This window comes from Panicum hallii, chromosome 3 (genome assembly GCF_002211085.1).
Source record: "Panicum hallii strain FIL2 chromosome 3, PHallii_v3.1, whole genome shotgun sequence".
Taxonomy (NCBI): domain Eukaryota; kingdom Viridiplantae; phylum Streptophyta; class Magnoliopsida; order Poales; family Poaceae; genus Panicum; species Panicum hallii.
In genome coordinates, this window is record NC_038044.1 from 16,818,666 (window position 1) to 16,844,220 (window position 25,555).

At 53.6% G+C, this 25,555-nt stretch overlaps 3 protein-coding genes across 4 annotated transcripts; 2 read left to right on the forward strand and 1 right to left on the reverse strand.

Annotated features, from left to right (window-relative positions):
* Positions 1-4,984: 4,984 nt before the first annotated feature.
* LOC112887108 lies at positions 4,985-7,643 on the forward strand. The gene is made up of 5 exons (XM_025953201.1): positions 4,985-5,492; positions 5,614-5,979; positions 6,080-6,398; positions 6,513-6,620; positions 6,716-7,643. Exons 1-5 carry the CDS (start codon positions 5,295-5,297, stop codon positions 6,808-6,810), a joined length of 1,086 nt encoding a protein of 361 aa, XP_025808986.1. The 5' UTR covers positions 4,985-5,294; the 3' UTR covers positions 6,811-7,643.
* A 7,291-nt stretch (positions 7,644-14,934) lies between these two features.
* On the forward strand, positions 14,935-19,977 carry LOC112887702 (phosphatidylinositol:ceramide inositolphosphotransferase-like). Of its 2 annotated transcripts, none has more exons than XM_025953957.1 (12): positions 14,935-15,373; positions 15,487-15,576; positions 17,181-17,267; positions 17,354-17,422; positions 18,149-18,229; positions 18,313-18,384; positions 18,491-18,551; positions 18,634-18,736; positions 18,849-18,944; positions 19,019-19,065; positions 19,153-19,298; positions 19,552-19,977. In XM_025953957.1, the coding sequence occupies exons 1-12, from the start codon at positions 15,347-15,349 to the stop codon at positions 19,636-19,638; spliced, it is 966 nt and encodes a 321-aa protein (XP_025809742.1). In that variant the 5' UTR covers positions 14,935-15,346; the 3' UTR covers positions 19,639-19,977. The 2 variants fall into 2 exon arrangements, with proteins under 2 accessions (XP_025809742.1, XP_025809743.1); XM_025953958.1 differs by having other exon boundaries at positions 15,325-15,373; positions 17,127-17,267.
* Positions 19,978-21,737: 1,760 nt separating this feature from the next.
* On the reverse strand, positions 21,738-25,142 carry LOC112883952. Its single transcript, XM_025949227.1, has 3 exons — positions 24,974-25,142; positions 24,307-24,861; positions 21,738-22,598 (listed from the first exon to the last, which is right to left on the reverse strand). The coding sequence occupies exons 2-3, from the start codon at positions 24,822-24,824 to the stop codon at positions 22,376-22,378; spliced, it is 741 nt and encodes a 246-aa protein (XP_025805012.1). The 5' UTR covers positions 24,825-24,861; positions 24,974-25,142; the 3' UTR covers positions 21,738-22,375.
* Positions 25,143-25,555: the final 413 nt, after the last annotated feature.

Below are 25,555 nucleotides of genomic sequence, written 5' to 3' on the forward strand. Positions count from 1 at the left end.
AATAAAATTTGGATATAGAAATACAGGAGGGATAAAAGAGTCTTTTCAGGTGGCTGTTAACACTGTTACTGCTTACAAGTGACGGAAGTGTTATTTTAGGGATGGATATAAGTTTTGGTGTTAAATAGGAAACTTTAGAAAAATGAGGGCCAAGGAAGGAAGCTCATTTAAGTGGTGTCAAATAGGAAATTTTCTCCACACTCGTTATGGAAGGATTAGTCCATAGTTACCCTTACAATTTCCGTCCGCTTGATGATTGTTTTTCTAAAACTCGGTGCTAGTTTTGTTCCTAATTCCCATCCTTTTTACCATCTTCGTTGTTCTTCTGTATTTTCTTGAATAAATTTTTCTGTTCTTTTGCCTTGGCTGCACAATCGTCGCCATGATGCCATCCACGAATAGGATACGCATTCATGAACATACGCAACTCCTCAACAGTACTTACTGCCACGGATGGAGTAGAACACACGAACAGTACCTGAGATACGCTGTACAGTTCCTCCCCGGCCCTTAGCCCCTTGCCATTGATGGGTTGGGTAGCAACAGAATGACCATCGGGCCCCTACCCCCTCAGCCGCGTTGCCCGCAAGCATCGGCCTCCATTTGCGCGGGAAAGCCCCCGTTCCCTCCTCGAATGGCGGGAAAGCGAGGCGCGAGGCGCCAAGCTAAGTTTGACCGCGGACAGCTGGCCCCGAGACCGGTCCGGCAGCCGCGCGCAGGGATGATCACCGCCGCAGAGACCGAGATGCACGTCAGCTGAGGCCGAGCTGATTTACTCGGCGCTCGCCTGGCGATGGCTCTTTCCTTCCCTCGCCAGCTCATTCGGTCGGTATTGCCGACCAGTTTCCGCTACAAAAAACAACGTCGTTTATTTCAAAAAAACAACAACAACGAAGGGACAAAATGCAAGCGTCGCGTCACGTCACCGTCGCCGCGAGGGAAATTTAAAGGCCATTCCATTTCGGTACCGCCAGTAAAGAGTTTACTACTGCAGAGTGCATTCGGTACTGATGCGTGTACTTACCCGTTAACTAAATGTTGGCCTCTTCCTCTCAGGAAAAAGAAAAGAAAACGAAAAGATTTTTTTGAAATAAAATAAACGAAAAGGAAATGGACGCAGATATTCTAGGCCTCCGGCGGCGCTGCGTTTCCTGACCCCGCGCTCCCTGCCGCGCACGCGCGGTGTAAAAACGGCAGCAGGCAGTGAGGGAGGTCACGGGGCCGGCATGGGCAGGCGCAGGCCGGCAGAGCTGCCGAGCTGGGTGCGGTCAGCGCGGCGCTCCGGCACTCGGGTCGGCAGGGGCGTTCCTTTCCCCGTCGCGGTGTGGCCGCGAGTCTTCGCTGCGGCGGCGAGCGATGATTAACAAAGGCGCCGGGGCGCGGCCCAGGAAACGGGGGAAGCTAGCCGCCGTGCCGCGCGCAGCGGGGCTCGGGGGCGTGGTGCAGGCCGGGCTGGAGACAAACGCCCAACCGAAACCCCTCCCGATGCTTTCAAACTTTCGGGACTCGTCTTTGTTTGCGCATCCCCGCTCTCCCTTTGGAACTTCTTCCAGGCCGGACAATGGACGTGCAGGACGCAGCTGTGAGCCTGTGTCCTTCCAATGCGAAACAAAACAAAAGCCTCGCCACTAGCGTTGCCGTATCTTTTTTGGACTGTGGTCGCCCAATTCGCTCGGGTAGGGATGGCAACGGGTGAACTATCCGCGGATATTGCCTCTGGATATCCATACCCGTGACCTAAAAACTATACCCGAACCCATACCCGTTACCCGCAACGGATAGCAAACCGTATCCATATCCGTTATCCGCGGGTAACGGATATCCGCGGATATATCCGTTTTTTGCAGATCCAGCTCCAGCGCCGCTGGTGGGGGGGGGGGGGGTTGGAGGCGCGGAGGCCTGCAGCCTGGGGGGGGGGCGGCCTGCAGCCTGGCGCGCGCAGGTGGAGGCGCAGAGGCGGGGCGCGGGGCCTACCACCGTCCGGGGGGGCGCTGGAGGCTGGAGCGCACCGTCGGCGGGGGGCGGGGGCGGGAGGGGGGGGCTGGCGTGGCGCCGCCGGGGGGGGCCGGCCGCTGGCGTGGCGCGGGGGCGGGGCCTAGGCGCCTAGCGCGCGCCGGGGGGGGGCCGGGTGGGCGGCCGGCCTGGCGTGCCCGCAGGGGTGGCCGGCGGAGCTGGAGCTGGATCTGCCCGCGGCCGGCCTGGGGGCGCGGGGCGGGCGCCCGGGGGGAGGGGAGCGCTGGCGCTGGCGCGGGCGGTCGGGTGGGGCGGCGGCGGCTGGGAGCCTGGGCTGGAGTGGGGGTGGGAGTGTGGGGGAGTAAGGGTTAGGGTTTTCGTTATATATATGGTTTTGATGTGGACCCACATGTCAGATGCGGATTTCGGGTTTCGGGTATGGATAGTAATTTTTGTTACCCGTTTTAAAAATATCCGTGGATATTATTTGCTACCCGTACCCGTACCCGCGGGTATGAAATGGTACCCAAACCCATACCCAACGGTTTTTTACCCGCGGGTACGCGGATAATTCGTGTCCATTGCCATCCTTACGCTCGGGCCTGTCGAACGCTCCGTGGGGGCCCTTGCTGCTCGTCGTCGGCCACTCGAAACCACAGCCCTGCCTTTTTGAAAAAGATTGGGCGCTCACCCTGCATGGCATGCCCCCGACCAGGAACAGGGCGTGGGTATCCAATGCGGCGTTCAGATATTTTTCCGGGGGTAATCTCGGGACGAAATCGGCGGCGCTCGTATCGCACAAAAACCCTGTACCGATAAGTACGATAGCCGACGTCGCTCTTGACCTGAAAACAAAAGAGAACGGCGCGTCGCTCTCGCCCGGCGCGTCACTGCCTCGCGCCGAGCGGGCCAGTGGGCGGCCGACACGCGAGCGCGCGCATGATTTGGACTCCAGATCGGCGCTGGGCCTCAGTCTCACCATCATCGCCGCCATCGACGTGATCGAAGGCATTTGCATCTGGGTAGCACGGGATAAAAAATCGAGGGACAGCGCAGTACACGCATGGGCGGTTCCCTCCCTATGTTCTTGATTTTTGCGGCCACTTGTGCACGGGAAACTTGAAGAGGCGTCCGACCACCGTCGAGTCGTTTTCCGGCGGGTATGCACGCCTCCACGTCCACCGCCTGTGACTGCGCGCGACGCACCCCTAGCTCACACACGCCAAGCACGCTGGTAAAATCCGACGGCTGAAGTGACCGCGACGAGCCGTAAGAAGCGAGGCCAGAATTAAACCGACAGCTCAGCCGTGGCGTCCACGAAGGATGGGTTCGGACGGGCCCCGCGGCGTCAGTGACGGCAGCTGCCCCCACCACGGCCCGCGAGACAAGGCCGCCGCGCCGCTAGAGTGGATGGGGGGACGTCGGCCGGGCCAGGGCTGGGTCCCGCGCGACAGCGACCCTGGGGGTGCGGCCGCTGCGAGAATCTCCGTGCGGAGATTCACAGGAATCCACGTCCCGAGGGGATGGCAGGTGGGACCCGCGCTCGAGCGCGACAGGTGGGGCCCCGCAGTGGCTCGCCCGCGCCGCTGTTATCCAATCCGGCCATCCGCTGATGCGGGGGGGGGGGGGGCTCCGGTTCTTCCACCGCTCCCGTACGCCTCTCCCAGCATGCGTTGCTGCAACAATGATGGCCCTACTTCTACTACTGCACTGTTGCGCCCGCCCCCAAAGTCCTGAGCAAACTGTTTTGTCATGTCAGCAAGCTCTGACAGGCCCGTCGCAACAAGGCGCGAAACGACCTGGCAAAGTCCGGATTTAACAAACAAAAACCGCTAGAATCCGCACGTACGATGTTCAAAATGCGACAACAAATTCAAATTGCTGGAGCGTATAGAACGCGGGAAAATATCATGGCGTCGCGATGCGGGCACGTCCCAGAATTTTAAAACGCGACCTGCTTGACCGCCTGCTCGACCTGCCAAGCGGTGCGCGCTCCTCGGGGCCCGGGCGGGACCCACCGCGCCGCTGCACAGGGGGGTCAGCGTTCGGCGACACCTCCGCTTCGTCGGCGCAGGCAGCCGAGTCGAGCCGTCATGCCCACCAGGTAACCGGGACCCGTTCTCTCCTCTTCACCCGGCTCCGTTCCGTCCGAATCGCGCAGAACAGGGTTCGCGCCGCGGCGCCGGTGCTAAAACGGGCTAGCGGGCGCGCGCCGTCTTCTCGTTGCGGGCGTGGAGCCACGGCGCGCGGCGTTTCCCACGTACGTGCGGCATACCGCGTACCCGTCGCGCGCCCTTTCCCGCCCGCGTACCCCTGCATTTAAACCCCTCACGTCTTCAATGCGCTGTAAAATTAAAACGCCACCCCGCCCGGCAAGAACTCGCATACGGTCGCAGACGCAACGCTCGTGACCCCGGTGCGGCCGTATGACGCCCCCAACTTTTACTCTCGGCACCCACAGTGACACAGGCTCTGCCACGTTAGGCACGGCCTGCACGGCAGAAGCAGGTTTTTTTTTGTTGACATCCAGGCTGCAGGCTGCTGCAGCGGTGACATCAAACTTTTTTAACCACCCGTCCGTTATCTTCTCGGCGAAAAGACCGTCAAGGAACACCGCGGTTGTAGGTGCACACTACTGCGTGGTGCGTGGTTTTCGCTCCAGAAAATTAGTTGAACCACTATTTGACGGTCCGAAAAAAAAGCGCCCCACTATTTGACGTTGGAAGGAGTGGGTGGAGTGGCACGGACATGAGGAGCACGTACATAAGAATCCAAGACGAGATCTACGTAATCTGACGTAGAGTGTACACACACCCATCCCACAATAACTGCCCAAACTCCTCTGCTCCTACTCTACGCCGGTCGTCCGGCCGCCCCAAAGGAAAAAAAAAGAAAAGGATACGCGCAATAAATTGGCGCAGTGAGCGCAGGTGGAGGAGGCATTTGGGGGCGCTACGGCGCGTCGGGGCCGGCCCCACGAGGTGCCCCGGCGAAAAATCGGTTCCAAAAGAAAATGATCCCCCGGCCGAATTAATTCCTCGGCCGCGTCTCTCTCCTCGGCGTCCTCTTTTATAAAGGAGTACAGCCCCCGGGCCTCCGGCTCGGCCGTTTTAAAATCCTCGTCGTCCATCGACATTCCATTGCGCCTCCCTCCTTCCCCTGCCTCCATCTCTTTCTCGCCGTCCCACCCCTTTTGGGCGAGGCACACGCCGCTCCTCGCCCCTCCGCTTCTCGGCTGCCCGCAGCGGTTGCTTCCCGGCGCCGAGGCGCGGGGTGCGGGGCTTTGACGGCCGGCGGCGGATTCTTGTTGGCTTCTTGGGACCGGTTCGAGGGTGGAGGAAATGTCGACGGAGTGCTCGGACCTCGGGGAGGAGTTCTGGCTCCCGGAGGAGTTCCTCGACGACGACTTCTTCTCCGAGGAGGAGAAGGCGGCGGTGGCCGCCCGGAGCGAGAGCGACGAGGAGGACAGCCTGGCCGGCCTCTCGCGCCGCCTTGCGGGGCTCCTCGGGGATGACGGCGAGCGGAAGGCGCCCGCCAAGGTTGGTTTTCCGTGGTTGCATGCATGGTGCTGGTTGGCTCTCTCTTTCTTTGCGCCCCACGCCTTCTTGTTTGTCTCTTGGCGCGCGCCGGAGTTCCTGATTGCGAGTTCTTGTGCTGCAGGAGGTGGTGACGGTTGGGTCGCCGCAGTCGACGCTGTGCGGGCTGCCCAAGTCCGGCCAGGAGAGCCCCAACGGCGGGGCGTCCAAGGGGACCTCGCCGCCGTCGTCGCCGCTGGAGCAGCGGCCCGCGGACCCGTGGGAGCTCCTGTACGAGGCGGCCGGGCAGGTTGCACGCATGCGGTCGGTGACCAACAGCATCCCTGTGCCCAGCAACGCCTACGGCTTCAACGGCCACGGTGGCTTCGCGCCGCCGGCGAGGAAGCCGTCGCCGCCCCCGGTGGCTCCGCCCGCCACCAAGGCCCCTGCCGGCGGGTACTACCACCCGCTCGCGCACTTGGTCTCGCAGCGCCAGATGCAGGCCGCTCAGGTGCGTGGGCTCTCGCCAAGATTCCTAAGTTGTATCCTTCTTCTTGTTCCGTTCCTGTAGCCCTGACGCTTTCCATTTCGGTTCTCTCGTCGGTTTGCAGTTCCATCTCCTCAAGCAACAGCAGCTCCTCAAGCTGCAGCGAGAGCGCCACCTGGCCGCGGCCGCGGCGTGGAGCGCGTGCCAGGGCGCAGGCGCGAAGCCCGTTGGCTGCGGCGGCTGCGACGCGCCTCCCGGTCTGAACCCGGCGGCGTGGCCCCCGCTTCAGAAGGCTCCGCAGCAGCACCAGGCGCCGGCGCTCCCTGCCGGTGGCATGCGCGCCGTGTTCCTCACCCCGCCGGGCGCCAAGCGCGAGCGTAATGGCACCGGCGTCTTCCTCCCTCGTCCTGCCGGCGCCCCGACCGAGCCGAAGAGAAAGACAGGTTCGTCGGTTGTAGCTACTTGCCTGGCCGTTTCTTGCACAATGAATACCTCCGCTGGTGTTGTTTTTTTTGGGTGAAATCTTCGACTCACATGGCGCTCTCTGCGTCGCCCAGGGTGTTCAACGGTTCTTGTCCCCGCCCGCGTCGTGCAAGCTCTGAACCTCAACCTTGATGACCTTGGCGCCCAGCCTCGCTACCCCGGAGGCTTCGTTCTCGATCACGGTAACCATCTTATACAGTTATACTGCCTACTGCAATTCTGTTCTGCTCTGTTCCCGAAAGGGCAGGAGATGCTAATGTGAGCTCTTCCCTCGCAGATGCCTTGATTAGTCGGAGCAACATGCTGGCGAGCCAGAAGCGGCGCGCTGCGGCGGCAGCCGTAGCCTCGCCGGAACTCTGCCACAGTTCTTGAGTTCAGTCGCCGGCCGGAGCAGACGAAGGTTGCCACCAAAGATTCCGGCGACACCCTCATGTCTGTTGGCCACTCCAGTCAATCCTAATAATTAAAGAAATTAGTTCGAGTACCTTTTGTTAGGTAGTGTGTTAGCAGCAGAGTTAGGAAGGCCATACTAGTGTTAGCATCAGCGTTAGGTCTGTTCATTTTGGATCCGGTGATATATTGGTTTTTTGGGTGTGGACGGAAAGCGGTGGAGATGGACGAGCTGCGAAGAAACCCATGTCGTCCCAGTTTGGTGGTTTGGGGGGAGAATAATAATAAGTGGTTCGAGAGGGGTGTTTTAGCTGCAGCAAGAGCGAGAGCAAGCAACAAGATGATGAGAGATGACATGAAAGGATTGGGTGGGGTTTATCTTGGAGGAGAAAAAGGAAACAGGAGCTCATCTCCCCATCCATCCGATATACATGGCTTTGCTTGCTTTGGGTGCTACCAGCACGGACCCAGCTAAGGCCTCCTCTCCTCCCTCTTTTTTGCAGCCATTTTTACTTGCAAAAGAAGCTTGCCGTGGGCTCCATGAATAAGGGCGCTTGCTTTGTTATGTTTAGAGTATGCTCGAAGGATTTATTGGTGTTTTTTTCCCTTGTACCACGAGGTGGTAGTAGCCGTAGTAGTTAAAGTGTCCCCTGACTTTTGTTACAAGGGTCATTAGGAGTGCAGTGCAGTGGTTTGTTGCTTAGCTGCATCAACAACTGCGGCAAGTGTGGGCTGATTACTCTATGTCTGGTGTAATTGTCTAGTGGCCCCATGGCATCATGGGACATTAATATAAATGGAATTTCATTGCTTAATACGGCGCATCATGGCTTAATCAACTCTGCCCCCCGCCTTCTATTCTCCAATGGTTGGTGATTACGCATGTGAGGTGACCAGCAACCGTTTGTCCGGTGCCTAACCGCCTCAGAATCTGGCCGCGGGTGGGGGCATGGGATCTGCATCTCCCTGCCGCCAGCCATCCCTCGCGCCGGAGCCGGATCCCTGAGAACGACGCCTCTGGGTTGGCGCGCCCGCCCAAACCTGGCTGGCTGGCTTTGGCTGGAGAGGACGGCCGGCGCCGGCCGCTGGACCCCGTCCGTTCTGGCCGCTCGGACGCATCCGGGCGTCCGCTGAGGTTTAGCTGTGCGGTTGATGGCTATAGCTCTTCGTCTCTTGTGCATGCAATCCGTCGCCTCTCGTTGCGTTCTCTGATCCAGCAGTTCAGCTGCGTCTGCATGGGTCCCTCCCTCTCCCCTGGTCGCCCTCCCCTGTGGCCCGGTCAAACCGTCAAAGCGGTGGCTTCTTTTCATTTTTTTCTCGCTTGCTGCGCCGTCTTTTGTTTGGATTTTTTTACCGTGCGTCGCACAACCATCGGTCGCCGGGAAAGGCGTGTTTCCAAGAGAAAGCGGCCTGCCTCGGGTTCCCACCGGTGGAGCTCGGAGTGGCCTCGCGAGCCCTCCTCTTTCTCCTGCCTCGGGCCACGTTAGGATGATCCTGTCCCTTTTTCCGGTAGGGTAAACCGCACGGTACCCCACTCAAAATTTTAAACTCCCCGGGGAGTACTAGAGATAGTATCATCTTTAGCTTACTTTCGAGCGGGGCTACTGCGGGGGGCTCTAATCCGGATCGAACTTCACGTGCCCGCCCGCTTCGCCGTGTTCCGGCGATGTGGCGGCCTCGGTGGCGCGCACGACGGCGGCGCGCTAACTCTGGGCGTTGGCGCGGTCGTGGGCTGCGAAAGGGCGCGGAGGAGCTGAACATACTGGATCACTGGTACGGGCGAGATGCGGGGAGGTGTTCGGGCGTCGTGATCGCTGGAAAGGTGGGTTGGCTCCACGCGCCTGATCGGCCGAGCTCGTCGGGTTGGGTGCGCGCCGCGCCGGGGGTGGGGGGTGGGTCGGCGGAGCATCACAGACTCACACAGCAAGCGGGCAACTGGGCAGCAAGCGTCCTGTCACCCATGTGGCCCTCACGTTGTGCGTGCGTGCCGCGGGTGGGAAGGCTGGCTGGCCGGAGGAGGTGTCTATGGTGGTGGTGGTGGTGTGTTGGGTAAGTTAAGTTGGGAGGGCCACCACCGCCGGGCCGGCCGGGGCTCGCTGTCCTGCCCCGCGCACGGCGAGCAGCGGCGCGGTGGGTTGGCCGCGGCTCAACTCCCGCCGTTTTCCCAGCACTGAATGCTCGCGTCCCCGGCCGTGGTCCATCTCCACTCCACCCCTGATGCAAGCGACGCTTCGTACGGCTTCAAGCCATCGAGTGGCGAGCAGGAGCGCTACTGGATATTTTTGTGACGCATACGGCAAGCTAGTAGCAATCAATCGGAGATTATCCGACCAACTGCGTCGCGCCATCGTCCGTCCCCGCCCACGTAAACTGCTGCGTATTCGCTCGTCGCACGGGCCCCCCCCCAACGGGAGGTTCTGGAGGGGAATCGGTGCGAGGAGCCTTTGATCCGGCCCAGTTCAATGTACATGTCTTTCCAGAGTATTTTTTTTCTTTTTTCCAGTATAGTAATGTACTACTGCTCTTTCTTTTTGCTGGGAAAGTACTAGTATAGTTACTCTACTTGTGCTACGATGCCAAATATTTAGTAGTTGACCGTGTAGTTTGATGACCTAACTAGGCCCATTATTTGTTCTCGTCTCACATCACATGGCCTGATGGCCGGGACTAGACTAGCATCCATTTTGGTATGCGTAAGCCACGGTGACGTCTATGTCGTCTTTCAAAACCGCAACTCAATTGCCACCTCTTAGGGGGGGGGGGGGGGGGGGGCAACATGGCAAATGGAGGCTCCGGGTAGGTACTAAGCTTAAACGACTTTCTTTAATCTCATCCTCTCACGATTCTCTAGCTGCTTAACGAAATCCCAGGACGGTCGTCTGGCCTAGCAAACCCCTTTCTGCAGCGTCCTTTCGCGACCAATTGTAGGCTGTAGTAGGGTCTCGCACTCTCGCTCGCCTCAGCACGCACTCGTGCGAGCCGTGATCGGCCGGCGTTCACCGCTGCCAATTCGCCTACCGACTGCGACGTCCAAGTTTTTGTTGGTCCGCTGCCGCTCCGATCCTACGCTCGGTGCAGCTCACCAACCGTGGCGGACAAGTGCTGTGTCAGCTTCCGGCATCTCACTGTCCAAGTTGTATATCTAACAGTGGAACGGTGCACCAACCACTGGAGCCCCTCGCACGGACGAGCTGCCGTTTGGCGCGGTCGGTCGCGTGCGTGCGTGCGCAACGCAACGAAACCGCACCAACCTGGCAAGTGACAGCCTCGACTCGCTTCCGCGCGTAGTAGTCCATTTGTCGGTAACCGAATCCGCCCGGTGCAAATTTTTAGTTACGGAGTCACCGTCACCCATGATAGGAGCAGCTGGCTGGCTCGTTCGCCTGCCTGCTGGTCCTATCTCTCTCCATCTCGTCCATGGCCCGACAATGCTCACGGCAATTCACCGTCCCATGATAATTCTGCTCCTACCTGTCGTGTAACAGAATTCCACCGCACTACATTTCCAGATCAGCCATTTCTCCTGCTACGGAGTACTCGGGGATACAGTAGGGTGCATCAAGTGAAGCGAGGCAGTGTGGAGCCGTGGTAGGGAACGTGAACAGGGCACGCGCCGCCACCGCCACGCCGACAAAGCGAATGAGAAGGGCGGCTCGTTCCTAGGTTTCCGCCCGCGCGCCGTGCCCCGCCGCTCCCTGGATCTCCGATCCCGGCGGCGTGACAGCTCATCCCCCCGCCAGCGGTTTGCCGGGCTGTTGCTAGCTGTTGGACCAGCCAGCCACGGGCCATCGGCCATTTTTCCCTTTTCTCTCCGGAGACCGCACCGACTGTCGTCGTCGGCTTCGCATCTGGCTGCGCCGAGGGGACCCAACCACAGCTAGAGCCTAGCGGGACAGGCCAGTTAATTAACCCCGCGGCCTTCACACTTGACTTGGGAACCCTGCCGGGCCCACGCTGCTCCTTTTGGCAACCGGGAAGTGGGAAAAAAACTACCGGATGGTCTAGTTTGTTTTTATTTTAACCTCTCCACTCGATCTTTTTTCTATTTTTTGAAAGGAAATCCACTCGGTCTTTAGTGGGTACTGTCAGTACATGCTTGTTCTTAAGATGACAGCTAATTGTACTGAGGATTCCACTTTGCAGTAGCAGGCCACTGCTACTCTTGGGTTGTGATCAGTGTTAAAAAAAAATATATAGAGTAGGACCTGGCTAAGTGCGAGGGGGATTTGTTTTAAGCCATGAATGGTGGACGACAGCCTGGGCCTCTTGCCCGATGGGGTGCACTGCCGTCGGGCCCACCTGCCAGCGGGCCTCGGCGAGGTGACCGGGACCTAGGAAAATATTGTACTCTCTCTGTTGCTGCTTGGTTGGACTGCTGCTGCCGAACATGGCAAGGCCACACCGACACTAAACGCACTGGCAGGTGGTAGCTGTTCAGCGGCATGCTGTCAGCGACGGCTGCTGTCGGCTCCTCCGCAGGCTGGATCATATTAGCGCGAATCGCTATGCGGCTGCTTTGATAACCACACCGCACCGGAAGCGCGGATGGGTCGGCTGATGGGCTCCAGTGAGTGTAGTAGTCTCAGACCATCAGGCTCACCTCCTTGATCCCGTGCTCGAGCTCTCCCATGGCCGGGCATCTGAGACCGACGTGAGCGTAATTCTATCGCCGCACTCCACTGAACTCGGTCCCCGCCGGGGGCCCAAACCTGCTGGATTCGGGCAGGCAGCAGCTGGAGACTGGAGCGTGCGAGGCACGGGCGCCCTGTCGGTATGATGGCGGTTTGTCGCGCCGACGGCGTGCCGTCCGGCGCCAAGAAACCGCGGGCGCGCACGGGACGGAAGGTGAGGGGTGGAAGAAAACGCGCCCCGCGCCGCATCTTTTGCTTCGGGCGCACGTACGTGCGCGCGCGCGACCGGCGAACGCGTATGCTTCACGCCTCGGCTATCTCGATTCCGGGTCCGCCACCGGCCGCGGGAGGGGGTCGGCGCCGGTTTTCTGAGCTCGTGCGGCCGTGCGCCGGTGCGCGACGATAGGTGCCCGACAGCGACGTCGCCGGCGAACGGTGATTGCGATTGGCGGTGGGCGGAGGCATGCCACGAGCAAGTCCGATGGGACTGCGCGTCGGTGTGCCTCGCTCTCGGTTCGTTGCAGCTAAACCCTAAGCTACCGACTGTGTTTAGTAGGTCCTTCGGATGTGTTTGCGCTCTTTCGGGCCCATGGAGGAGCAGTCGTGATTTGTTTGCAAATGGGCCCTAGACTTTCTTCATCAGGGCCGCGTTCTAGCTGTTACCCAAGCAAAGCCTGTTCTACTATATTTTTTTTTGAGATGGCCCATTTTAGGAGTTTGTGTGTCTACTACTGTATCGATTATCACTCGCTAACAAGTGTCTGGACTACAATAATAATTCGTTCGAGGTACTTCCATTTCCTTCTGAGACGACGATACAGTAAGCGCATTACAGGCCGCATGGCCCGGCTAGTTGGATACCCCCAATTGGGCCCGCAGTAGTTGGAGCTGGGCTCATTCAGAGTTACCGGAACAGTTTGTTCTTCAACTTCTAGGCTGACCAGCTTTCGTCAGCTTCTTCAGAGTTTTGCTGCAGCTTGCTTTCCTTCATCTTCAGCCTCGTCCGTCGGTCTTGTGACAGAGTTGGAGGCCTGGAGCTAGTGTTGCTGTGCTCCATATGAATAGCAGCAATACAGCGGCTATTGCCACGGCCATGGTAAACTCGTAGCAGGATTTGATCCACCTTGAATGGATGAAACCCAGCTTTTGATTTCATACGCACGGTAAGAACTTTTAGCCACTCTTGCACCCATCATTCCCGGTAGCGCAGCAATATCTGGATTCGGTTGAAATAATCGTCAGCGTCTACCTGCTCCACTTTCATGGCAGGATAGGAGCACAACTGTACAATTCAGGAAGAAGCCTGAGCATTGGCAGGTTGTTCAGGTGAGGAGATCATGTCAGTTGATGGAAACAGCCTAGTGGACTACCTGTTGGCGATCACCTCAAGGCTCAAGCAATCCATCATCCTCTCTCTGACTTGGGAATGTTGGATAAGCATCGGTGACGCAGGAGCTTGCATCATCCGTTGACACGGACTGTTGGAGATGGCAACGTGAAGCGAAGGATTTGCTTCATTTTTCTGAACAGAGGAATCTATGGGTTTTTTCGTTTTGGTGCTCGTTCTCTACTGCCCCGGTGCTTTGGTAATGGTAGGCTGGTAGCAAGCATACGGATACGGACTTTTCAGAAACGTAGTCTGAACCTAACACTTGTTGACTTCAAACGGTGGAAAACTATTGGGATTCTTCCACTTACACGCTGCAAGAAACTGAGAATTCGGAACGGATCTTGTTCGACTGGACCAGTTTTAACACAGGGGCCGTACGAGTGGGCTTTCTACAATCCTGTGCTCGAATCGAAGTTGACCTTTCGCCTCCCCCTCACAGGATTTCCGATGTCACGTGGTTAAACTGCTGACGGTTCTTGTTGACCCAACTACCTCCCTCCTGACCGCCGACCGCCACACAGGTTTTCTGAAAATTCTCACGGCCAACGAGTCAGGATCGGAACGCATGCCGACATCTCTTTTGTTTTCTTCTGATGATATAGGCGGAGATCTCGGCCATTCCCGTGCAAGATCAGTTTTTAAAACTCCACCTTGGAAGCAAAATGTAAGTTACTCAAAAGGCATCAAGTTGCCGGCGATTCTGAACCGAACCCCACCTAGCTAGGATGCAAATGGCAATTACTCGAAGACACCAACAGATCAACTCGCCGCTGATTCTGCGTCGTGGGCGTGTCCAGGCGTGGTGAGCACACCAAGCGCGCACCCCCCGGGCAGAATTCACACTCCACTCCAGCACCCAGCAGACCTGTCCCAGCTCTGCAGCAGTGCAGCTTCCTCCTGCGTGGCGTCCCCTCAACCGATCCCTCGGGTCACCGGACACCGTAGGCCCATGACATCGAAGCCGCACGCACGTTGAGCTGCTCCAGGTCGTGGCCTCGCGCGCCATCATTTCTGTCCCGTTCCGGCGCGGTTCGGCAGCCTCTCTCCGTAGGCACGTAGACCAGCCGTTTCCGGCGTAGATGGCCATGTGCCGCATCGCTGTTCGCTGTCTCCAGCGCGGGGCGCGCCCATCCACATCCGCGGCGCCACCGCATGTGCCAGGTAGCGCGGCTGCATTCTATTCAGTCCGCCACCAAAAAAGGAAAAAAAAAACAAATTCGATCGCGTTGGGACGCCGACGCAGCCGCGGCCGCACATCGGGGCGCCTCGCGCCGGCCTGGCCCCGTCGCGCCGCCGTGATCCCGTCACCTGGTGGCACTCGTCCTGGGCCTCTACCGCTCTCTCCTCTCCGCGGGGGCGGGGCCCGGCCAACCGCCTGCTCCACTCACACCACCAGCGGGCAAGTTTGCGTCTGGATCCTCTCGAGTGCGAGGCCTGCTTGTTCCGTGTCTTATTTGTGGCTTTCTACTGCGTACGACGACGATCGCCGGGTCCAAAAGACGTGACGGAATCTCTTTGTATGCCTGCCTGAGTGGACACATCGGATTCCGGAGGGTGAGGGTATCCGCTTTTCCGTGCAGGTCTTACAATATTTTTGTTGATCTCGATGGAGCTCCGGGTGCTCGCTTTCCAGTAGCTAGCTTTTTCTTGAAGAAACATTGTTGGAGCACCATGTCTTGGTGGATCGGTCACACGGATACTGACCGCCGAATTCCACTACAGAAATTTCGCTCCATCCATCCCCCGTGCTAACATCCTGGCGCGTGACGGTGACCGATCGCGAACTCCGATCGCAGGAACCGGGGATCAGGCACCAAACTGCCTCGTATTTTCTTGAACAGCCGAGCACATGGCTGCCTTGCCTCGCAAACTGATTAGAGTTTGCTTCGGCCTTAGGCACATGGCTGCGTGCGTGGCCTGCAAAAAAGAAAAAACTGACGCCCACATGCAGCAGAGCGCTTCACGCCTTGAGGATTTCTAACCGCCCCGTGCAAAAAGGGGGCAGTTTGGAAGCCCCACGACCTTCATCACCCCACTCGCCTTCTTTTTTGCACAAACCCCCTCCCCTCACGCGCCGCTTCCCCGACCCGCCCTCGTTTCTCTCGATCTCTCCAGCTCTCTCCCTCTCCCTCTCTCTCTCTTCAACTTGACTCCCGAACCGCCAGCCGCCGGCCGCCGCCGCCCCGCCCCGCTCGCGGCACGCCTCCGCCGCCGCTTCTGACGCCCCGCGAGACGGCCCTGACTGCCTCGGCCGCTCTCCCGTGGCCCGCCGCTCGAGGAGCCGGGGGCCAGAATTTGGCGCGCTGTGTCCGTACCGTCTCTCTCTCTCTCTCCCCGATTTCGAGCCGTGCCTCGATTCGGGAAGGCGCTGATCCCGCGCCAGCGGACGCGAGACGTGATGTGCGGATCGGAGCATGGACGTGATCGCGCCCGCGCCCAGTAGGAGCTGCTGCGGGGCCGGCCGGCGTGGGAGCGGTGGGCTGCTGCGGAGTTGACGATGTACATAGCGCGGGAGGCGTCCAAGGTCTCGCCTCGCCTCGATTCGATTCGGGGGGCTTTGCTGGTGCTGCTTACTTGGTGCCGGTTTTCGCTGATCGAGCTGTGGGGATTTATGAGCTTTGCTTTTGGGGTGTGTAGGTATGGAGGAAGGTGACTGCGGAGATATCGGTGGAGCTGCAGCTTCTGCGCGAGAAGTGGGGGCTCCTACTCGCCGGGCTGATTTTTCAGGTGAGCTACGCAGGTTTATTGCCATAGATTCTGGCCACGGGCGGAATTGTTATTTCCGTGCGTGCTCTGTTATTATTACTAGTTTGTTACTGTCTGAGGTTCTTGAATTATTAGGCCGTGTTAATTCACTACTTTACATATCGGGTTTGCCCCATTAAGTAACTTCTCATGCATTATATTGTTGTTGCTTTTTTACCCCATCTGAATTTGAGGGTATGTTTTTGTACCAGTAGTGTTTATTTATGATTGGCACATGCGTATCTAATTGAACCAATGTGCCAGATTTCTGACCTATGCACGAGTAATTTCTATTTTTAGATTGCGCTGCATTCTCTGGGTTCATGTTTTCAGAAGGGGGCTACAAGAGAGAAAATTTTGTTTCTCTCTCTAAAAAGGGAGAGACCAAATTTGGATGCCATATTGCTCTGTGCCACAAATTGCCCCTTCAACAGAATTTATCATATATAAAATTTCCCTTTTCATTTAAAATCGGCAATTTATTACTAAAATCTGGTGCACTTCTGATGTATTCTAGCATACGTAGCAAAAGTATGGTGAAAAAGTGTGCGGGTATGTACTTTGAAGTTTTGTCGGGTTTGAGTAGCATCCGTGTGATATATGTCGTGTCATGGAGTCGAATTGTCACAATGCAATTGTTCCCATGAATTGGCTTCACTGTACTTCTCCTTTCGCAGACACATTACATCTTCCTGCTGTGTTGTAGTTCGTCAGCATTATTTTTGGTTTTCCTTTTTCTGACATCTGTCTGTTTTGTCAGCACTGATTTAGGTTTTCCTTTCGCCTCTTAAGCCATCAAAGTAGACATTTTTTGTTATTTTGCCTCTTAAGCTATGTATCTTGAATATTTTGTTGGCAGTAACTTATTATCTCAATGGATTAGTCAAACTCTCCTTGAGTCTCATCAAGTTGTGCTTTTGTATAACAAATTGCATAGGTCTGTGATAATCTGAGACCTATCAATCAGTGTCTTCTTTGAACAAATTAAGCATCTACTCCCTCCGTTCCAAAGTGTAGGTCGTTTTGGTGAATCTAGGTATATAGCTTTTGCTATGAAACTAGATATACACTATGTCTAGATACATAGCAAAAACTATGTATTTAGATTTGATAAAACAACCTACAATTTGAAACGGATGGAATATTTCTTAACAACCCAACTTTTGCTGTCAGCATTTGTTCCACATTGGTTGTTGCTGCTCCAGGGATTTGGAGACTGCTGTTTCACACATTACTGAAAATAAGTTTTGCCAAATTACATCGAGTATTCTTTCTGACTCCAGCTTTTTCACAAATGGCAATCAGAGTCCAAATATTGGCATGGTTACAAAAGCAAAAAATCTTATTACACCTATTAGGTGATTATACTTCTCTTTTGTAAGCAAAGAATGCAATTTTTAGTTGTCAATTATTTCTTCCCTTAAACTCTGCAAGTTTTCTTCTTTTCCTAATGTGATGAGCATTTCCTATTCTTCACATATTCTTGTGTGTATTTAGTTACCTAGGGTTACTTATTCAGCTATGTTTCTCAGTTGATTAATGGATTACTGTGGAGATTCATATACAATGATTTTGCCTATAAATAGTACATTCATGGATTGGCTGCTCGAGGAGTGCATTATTTGCATCGACCAGGACCACTGCTCCAGGACTTGGGATTTATGGCCCTCCCAGTAAGTGAATTGCTTCTATTTTTTATCAATTAGGGTGAAGTTGATTTGTACTCACTAATCAGTTGGGTACCGTTGAATCTTTTTAGGAGCTTGGGCAAGACAAAGGTTATCTTAGTGAGAGCATATTTTCTTCCATCTTCCTCTCCTTCGTGTTGGTAGGTAACTCTTTCAATTGTCCGCTTAGATTGCTACTGTTAGTCTGTGTCCATCTTTGTACAGTTATGTGCATGTATTCTCGTGTCATCATTTGTTTATTCTTTCTCTCCTGTTAAGACAATGCTTCAAACTAAATATTAACTGAACATGCAAACACTGAGGGCATGTCGTATTATATGAGCCTAAATGTCTGCTCTGAGATTGATCTGGTTTTGCATAAGAAATACACAGTAGATTGTTGTCATGTTTGCTTTAAATTAAAACCTGATTATCCTCCATTGATGTGGTTCTGCGTGTCATACATGGTTACTCTGTTGTTTCTAATGAGCCCAAAGTCATCTGAGCACATTGGAATTTCTTTTTATTTTGATGTTATTTCTTTACTTTAACATCTTCATACTGGCAAAAAGTTAAAATTAAAGCATCAAAAGTGTTTGCTGAAAAAAGTAAATATTAACGGCCGTTTATATTCCTTCATTGCTGTAGTGCTACAATGTGATATCTGGTTACTCTGTGTTGTTTGTAATGAACTAAAGTCATCTCAACACATTGGAATTCCTTTTTATTTGAATGTTATTCTTTAGTTTAACATCTTCGATACTGTATTTTTTTTATTATGAGACGTATAATTTGTCCTTTCTTGAGGCATTTTCTGTGACTCAATCTTCTATAAAATGCTGCTTATCAGGCTTGAGTTCTCACAACATGATTATTTTTCTGTGCAGTGGACATTCCATCCTTTTATTTATCACAGCAAACGTTTCTATACCGTGTTAATCTGGCGCAGGGTGCTCGCTTTTTTAGTTGTAAGTACAGGTTCCTAGTTTCTTCATCTGTCTTTTACGAATGTCCAAAACGTACTAACTCCATTCCGTACTCTTTTGTCCAGGCTTCACAGTTTTTAAGGATTATTACATTCTATTCGACCCAGCTCCCAGGTCCAAATTATCACTGTCGTGAGGTAACCTCTTCGGTTCATTTAATGCTATGTTCTGGATCTCTGGATTACAGCATGTCAAAACATGCCGCACAGTCATATATGAAGGCATATAGTGTTGTCTTTGTAGGGCTCAGAATTGGCAACTCTTCCACCACCCAACAGTGTACTTGAAGTTCTCCTGATTAACTGTAAGTCTTACGTTTTGTTGGGCTGGTAGATTCTGCAAGAAATTCTTTCTGATAATCCAGCACTTTGAATTGCCTTTTGCAGTTCCTCGTGGAGTGCTTTTTGGTTGTGGTGATTTGATATTTTCATCTCACATGATTTTCACTCTTGTTTTTGTCCGAACATACCATAAATATGGCTCGAAAAGGTGATGATGCTTTACTGATATTTTTTTTTAATGAACCTTACAAAGTTCTGACTGTCTCCCAGTGGTTCGTTAATCCTGAACTGAAGCTGAACTGTGGACATTGTATTTTCAGATTCATTAAGTTCCTTGCTTGGTTCATGGCTATAATTCAGAGTCTTCTTATAATTGCTTCTCGCAAGCACTACTCCGTTGATGTTGTTGTTGCATGGTATGTTAACTTCTAGTTCTGCTTATCTGTTATTTTGGGTACTGCCTTCGGTTAACTGTTTTTCACCATGGCAGGTATACTGTGAACTTAGTGGTATTCTTTGTCGACAACAAGCTGCCAGGTACTGTTTCATGTCACATTAGCAGTCACAAAGAGGCGCGTCATGATAGGCACTTTGTAACAGGGCTTTCTGATTGCTGACATGCAGAAATGCCGGATCGGACAAATGGTGTACCTTTGCTTCCGTTGAGCACCAAAGAAAAAGAGATCAGGTTGAAGGAAGAGAAAGACAGTAAACTGAAGGACGAGTTCCACAAGTTACTGAACGGGAACCATGGGGATCCTACTGATCGGGTAACATAGAGCTTTTACTAACAACTCTTTACCTACTATTTATCCGGCGGCCCTCTTTACTGACCGACTTCACTACAATGCTAAGTTGCTAACTGCTGAACTTGTTTGATCACGACAAAACCTCGTGTGAGGATTTATTGTTAACTACTACCAGAGCTCGTGTGAAGCATCTAGCTAGGCAATGCTTTCCGGTGCGTGGTGCTTCACAACACGATGCTGTACTTTGGCTGACACGCCTGCTCCTGACTTTCAGCGACAGCGGGCGCAGATGAACGGGAGGCAGCACGACGAAGACATCAATCACGCGCTGACCGATGCAGCCAATGCCAACGGCACATAAAAACTGGGTCCGGCGGCGTCTGCTTTTCACCGGCAGCTTTGTCCTTGGCGCCCGGAGGAGAATCCTCCGGGGGCCTAGAAAAAACTGCCCGGGATGCCGCCTGCAGCTCTGATTCTCTGAAGCCGTCCAAGATTCCAGCCTTAGCGTTCCATATGCATCTACCCGAACTGCCCCGTCGCTTCGTGCAGGAATCCTAGTTCCCTGGCGTTTCTCGGCTCAGTTTTGCATCACCCCTTCATTGCAGTGACATTTCTCAGGACGGCACAGGGAAAAAATAGAAAGAAATTGATCTTGATGTACATATTGATCCGCTAAACACGTGGGCATTCGCGGGCGCTAGCTGATGTGCGCGATGATGCCTTTAGCCGATGGCTGGAGTAGTGGACTGGTGGAGTGCTCGAGATGTTGCTTGGCGCTAAAGCTCTCAAGCTCTGCTTGTTTCCATGCCGCGCTGGTAACCGAGCAGCCCCCACGCGACGGCACGTTCGGCCGAGCGGCCGCGCGAGGAGCGGAGCTCGGCACGTGGTTTCTGCTGGCGTCGCGTATACGGCGGAGGCATGGGAGCAGGCGCGGCACATGCGGTGTGAGCTGCGGAGGCGGTTGTGCGTGTGAGAGATCAGCGAGAGCCGTGCGCGGCGTGCCTCGACCGCCATCGAGTGCTCTGCGCGGGCCGACCGTCCTTGTAGCCGGCAGGGTATCGCCGTATCGGTGTCCGAGTCGAGCGTCCTGTATGTTCTTCTCTGGGCTTGGACGGTTGTTTTTTGGAGAAAAATATGTCAAATTTCGTGTAAGAACATCAAGATCCGGATGATCTTCGCTGTGACGCATCCTGAGCAGCATTGAATCGGCGTCTGGTACTGCAACCCCACTGTTCAGGCGTTGGACCCTGTTGATCTCGCTCGGTACCACTCTTTGCACAGGATCAGTGTGGCACCATGGGCCTTCTAGGAAAAAGGAAATGCTACCGAGCTCCGATACCCCCCCCCCCCCCCCCCCCCCGCGCGCGCCTATGTCGCACCCCAATCCATGGCCAAAGCTCCCTCCCGATCTTTGACAAGTGTCTAGTGAGGTGAAGGGGTTTTAGGGTTTATGGTTTTGTTTCGAGGTTCATCGGAGTCGGCGCGGGTGGCGAAGGATCGGCGGTTGGACAGGTAGGGACGCGGCTGCGCGGGTCATATGACCGGACGGTGGCCGCGGAAGGACTGACGGAGGCAACGAGGAGGTGCCACGGCAGGCTTGTGTCTTGCCAGACCATCGTCAACTCTCTATCGAGACCCTACCTCGCTGCGACTGCCCGGCAGCTGGGCCGGGCGGGCAAAGCTACGGTAAGAAGGCAAAGTGCTAGGTGGAAGTGGAAGATGGGCGAGGACCACTCTAATCCCCCTCCGATGGCCTGAAAAAATCGAGTATCCTAGTAATAGCTCCAAAACCAAAAGGGTAGTTACGGTGAAACTTGATTTGGGTGTGGTCATGCGGATACTGAACTTTCCAAAGAGAAGACTCCAAACATGACCATCTTTTTGTCGGTAAAATTCGTGAAAGAGTACGCGGTACTTAAAGCTTGTCGCCGCAGTTCAGTAAATGCGTTTGCAGCCGGTGCACAGTGCTGAAAGCGTATCCTGATGTGCAGTGATGCCCTGAACTTTTCATGTAAAACATTTGGAATACGAATGCATGGCACTCGCTTGCTGTACGCCTGAAGAACTAGCGTAGATGGGATCAGAAATTCAGAGTCCCTGCAGCTCTGACCTCTGAAGAACTCACTGCGCTACTGTTGATGATAAGGGTCGCCACCCCCCCCCCCCTCTCCCCCGGTCCGTGCGTATACTTCGTAATTTCGAGCCGCGTTTACCTGCAGCGCCTCGATCGCGCATTTACGCCCGGGCCCACAGGCAGAAACGTAGTCCTTGTGAATCGGATTAATTCCTTGTACGCTCCCAAGGATCGCTGCAAGTTATTGCGTGTCTGGGGCTCTGGGCAGCGCCTGGTAGCCGTAGGCTCCCAGAATTCTGAAAAAGGACCTCACCCGTCCTCTCCCTGAACTTGCCAACATGAAAGAAGCTCAATAACTGTCAACGAAATTCAGAAGACAAACATCCTAACACAGGAAAGCTATCACCGAGACACGAAAACAAACCGCGATACCAATGTGCACAGAAAAGTTTGAGCATTCCGCATCATTTTCTTTATAACTACTACCAGGGACAAGCTCTCAGAAAGCAGAACTGATTCTGCACCAGGTTTACCTTACTGAGTACAGCAATCCGGCTTCACCCTTCACAGAATTAGAAGCATAGGAACAAAGGGCGATCGGAGAGGAATCTCCACGCGATCACACCAAATCAGGAGACCAAACGAGAGATGGTTGCAAAGCTAGAAAAATGACCGGACTAAACAAATCCTCATCTTCGCACAATGATAACATCAACCACGCAGCAACACACCTTCTATTCCTTGCTTTCAACTACAATCTAGATTCCAGAAGCCGGCAGCAAATCGCTCAACCATGCTCCCTTTCTTACGGGGATCACCATCTTTAATCTTTAACTCTTTACCAACACAAAGGCATTCATCATGGACAAATGCAGGATCACCATCCCCACCATGTACTCTCTTTTGTACCATCTCAAACTTTTACTTCAACACAGCCTGTTCTTACAGATTCGCTAGATCTTACCCACATGTTTGGAGTAATGGCTTTGGAGCGCTTTTATTCGGGCCCATGTGCGCGAAGAACTTAGCCGGGGACGTTGAAGTGGAAGAGCCAAGAGATGACAAATGCAAACACCATGCAGGCAAGGAGGAAGTTGAGGAACCTGTGCCCTTGCCAGAACCTTCGGGCTTCAGCTGGCGGTGCTTGCACAGCAGCTGCATTGTTTGTTTCACTCCACTGGTCGCTGAACTCCGGATCACCCAAAACTACCACATTGCTTGCAGTCGAGCTACATATCTCACATATCCTGAGAAAAGAAGAAACATTTCAATTCGTACACTTTCAAATTACAGGAATCCATAAACAGAGATAGCTTTGCATTTGAAGAAAAATGTAAGAAGCACAGGGGTCATTTTAACTTTTCTTTTTCACAACAGAAGGTAATAACTCAATGTCGCTAAGCATGTATAAGGAGAGGAATGTTGTCAGAAGAGACCTTAGCTTCGTATCAAGGGTATTAAAGGCAAGGACAATCAGGCATGGCAACAAGTATATGAGCTGAAACTATGCTGATAGTCAGGAAGGCATAAGCCACATTTCCTGAAACAGAGGAATGCTCCATATGGATGCACTGATAAAGGTGTTGTGTACAAGACAACAGGCATGCACTGAATTAGCTTGATGTTTGCTTAAATTTCATGTGGTTAAACTCAAGAGACACAATTTTTGACAGAGTAGTTTGCAAGATGAACAATAGAGACAGGAACCGACAAAGGTTCAACAAAGAAGTTGATTAAAGGCCCACTTTTGCATGTCTTGAACTGATCATTGGTATAAAGTAATAACCATTCCAGTGCGCTTCAATGTATGACACCATGTGATAAAATAATTTCTCAACCAGGTAAACAAATTCTAAATCTAGAGAACTTGATAAAAGCAGACAATGAAAAAGTGCTAGATAGACACAAGGTTACTTTACTTCATCTCGTTGACACTGCAGATAAGAATTCAATAGTTATATTCCTGTTCCTAATTTTTAATTTAGATCGCTGATTCGTGAAACTGCCAGTTCGTGTTAGAATAAAGCACATCCTGAATTGCTAGGGAACTATCCTTGTTACTATCAATTTGTGAATCCTAAGCTCCAATATCGATTAAGGTGGCAAATCTTATTTGCAATAACAAGAGATAACAAAGTGTCCTATAAGCTATGAAGTTAGATCAAAGCACCAGCATCTACTGAACATTAGAGAATTCCAATGTGCGCTAAACAGATAATGAAAACCGCTCTTTGGAAATATCTGCATCCCTTTCCTGTAATGGAAACACTTATCACTGAGACTAAGTGCAACACTTTATGATTGCTGGCTGCTGCCACAATAATTTCATCAAAGCATATACCTTCTGTAGTGGAAAGTGACACAACCACTCTACCCCCTACACCACCAAACAAAAATCCATGTCACAAATACTCAAATCAGACCACGTCAATCTATCAAGAACAGACTTGGTCAACACAATACTCCATGAGCTCTCAAATAAAATAAAATAAAATAAAACAAGACTCAGACAGCAAACAGATAATGCACAGAATCTGTGAGAAAGCAGACTGAAAGAACAAATTGTAACTTTTATCCTCTCCAACAATCTCAACATCCGCGAATCCTACAAGCCTACTAATTAATCATTTGCTTTGCCTTTTGCACCCCATTTGCTCCCTTTACCTTTGCCCACCTAAAGAGAACCAAAACAACCACCACCTGCTAAGATTCCTTAACCATGTGTTCATGCACTCCCAAATGCATTATCTTTCAGATAAACCTCATATCCGCAATCAGTAAAACCCTGAAAATCTGTATTGCAATCGTGTGTAATGCCACATCCTACGAATGAAACACAGTGAAATTACCAAACCCATGTAGACTTGGCATGACGAGTTTAAGTATTTGCTCCCTTAAAAACCACTGAATTGGTCTAAATCATCCAGTTCCATGGGCTGGGAGCCTGGGACTTACTTGTTGCCTCTGATCTTGAACCAGGTGTCGGCGCACTGCTTGTGGGCGTAGGACAGGTCGCCCTTGCAGGAGCAGCCGAGCGTGATGCCGGCGCCGGACTCGGCCGCCGCACTCTCCAGGCCGAGGTGGCAAATGCGGCAGTTCAGCTCGGACTTCTCGGGGCTGGCCTTGATGATCTCGGCCAGTCCGGCCTCCAGGTCGACGTCGTCCAGTGAGCCCTCGGACACGCAGGACGACTTCCTGCAATGCTCCCCAACGGTCTCGCCGTCGCCGTCGGCATCGGCGTCAACGGAGCTCGCGCAGGCGGATGCGCACGGTGAGATGTAGTCCTCGTAGGCGGTGGAGTCGTGGCGCGAGTGCGACGGCCACGACCGGTCCTCCGCGTCCGAGAAGTACTGGCTTTCTTCCTCGTCCCCGTCGTCGCCGTCCACGAACTCAGGCGCATCCCGGCGCCGCTCGCCGCGCTCGAGGTCTTCGGCGTCGGGTTCGATCGACGACTGCTCTCCACCGCCCACCATCTCTCCTCCGCCGAAGATGGAAACAACCTACTCCGACCTAAACATCAAGAAATGAAACCAGACGAAAGGAATTAATCAAGAAAAGCAGAACAAATCAATCCACCGGTTCCCAAGATCAAAACCCCAACCTATCAAGAGCAGAAATTTACCAAGAAACGCCGCCGCCGCCGCACCGCTCTACGAATCCCACCTCATCCAAGAGCTAGGAACCAACCAAGACGGCCAAATCAAGAAACACGGGCAATGCGATCGCGAGAAGCGATCCAAAGAGGAATGGAACCCACTAATGCGGCAGTGGACGGCTCCTGAAGGGGTGGGGTTCCCGTGAGGTTTCTTGGTCCATCGCCGAAAGAAGACAAGAGAAACCGGGGGAGAGGGAACGGATTATGTGTGCTGCCCACACACACAGACACACAGTGAGAGGAAAAGAAGAGTGAGAAAGAGAAAGAAAAGCCTGTGCTTGCCGGGAGGAGAAGAAGAGAGAGAATGAGAGGGGAGGTGGAGAGAGAGAGAGGCAGAGAGCAGGGGGGCTCAGCTCTCATCTCATCTTATGGTCATATGAGCCCATGACCATGGCCGGATGGCCCCCATGGGTCAAGGACTCATGGACAAGAGAAGTGTAGTTGAAGACTGCTTCCCGTGAATCCGTGGATGATGTTTTTTTTTTTTGGGATGATGTGGATGATGGGTTGATGCCGTGGAGTTGGCAAAGTAGCAGCAGTCTCTTTTTA

What these genes read in the sequence shown, in the direction of transcription:
- LOC112887108 (XM_025953201.1), top strand. Translation starts at nt 5,295, where the DNA reads ATGTCGACGGAGTGCTCGGACCTCGGGGAGGAGTTCTGGCTCCCGGAG. An exon ending in CGAGCCGAAGAGAAAGACAG is followed by an intron (nt 6,399 to 6,512) that starts GTTCGTCGGTTG and finishes TGCGTCGCCCAG; the next exon opens with GGTGTTCAACGGTTCTTGTC. An exon ending in AGGCTTCGTTCTCGATCACG is followed by an intron (nt 6,621 to 6,715) that starts GTAACCATCTTA and finishes CTTCCCTCGCAG; the next exon opens with ATGCCTTGATTAGTCGGAGC.
- LOC112883952 (XM_025949227.1), bottom strand. Translation starts at nt 24,824, where the DNA reads ATGGTGGGCGGTGGAGAGCAGTCGTCGATCGAACCCGACGCCGAAGAC. An exon ending in TTCAAGATCAGAGGCAACAA is followed by an intron (nt 22,599 to 24,306) that starts GTAAGTCCCAGG and finishes TTCTTTTCTCAG; the next exon opens with GATATGTGAGATATGTAGCT.
- LOC112887702 (XM_025953957.1), top strand. Translation starts at nt 15,347, where the DNA reads ATGTACATAGCGCGGGAGGCGTCCAAG. An exon ending in TCGCCGGGCTGATTTTTCAG is followed by an intron (nt 15,577 to 17,180) that starts GTGAGCTACGCA and finishes GCCTATAAATAG; the next exon opens with TACATTCATGGATTGGCTGC. An exon ending in TCTTCCTCTCCTTCGTGTTG is followed by an intron (nt 17,423 to 18,148) that starts GTAGGTAACTCT and finishes TTTTCTGTGCAG; the next exon opens with TGGACATTCCATCCTTTTAT.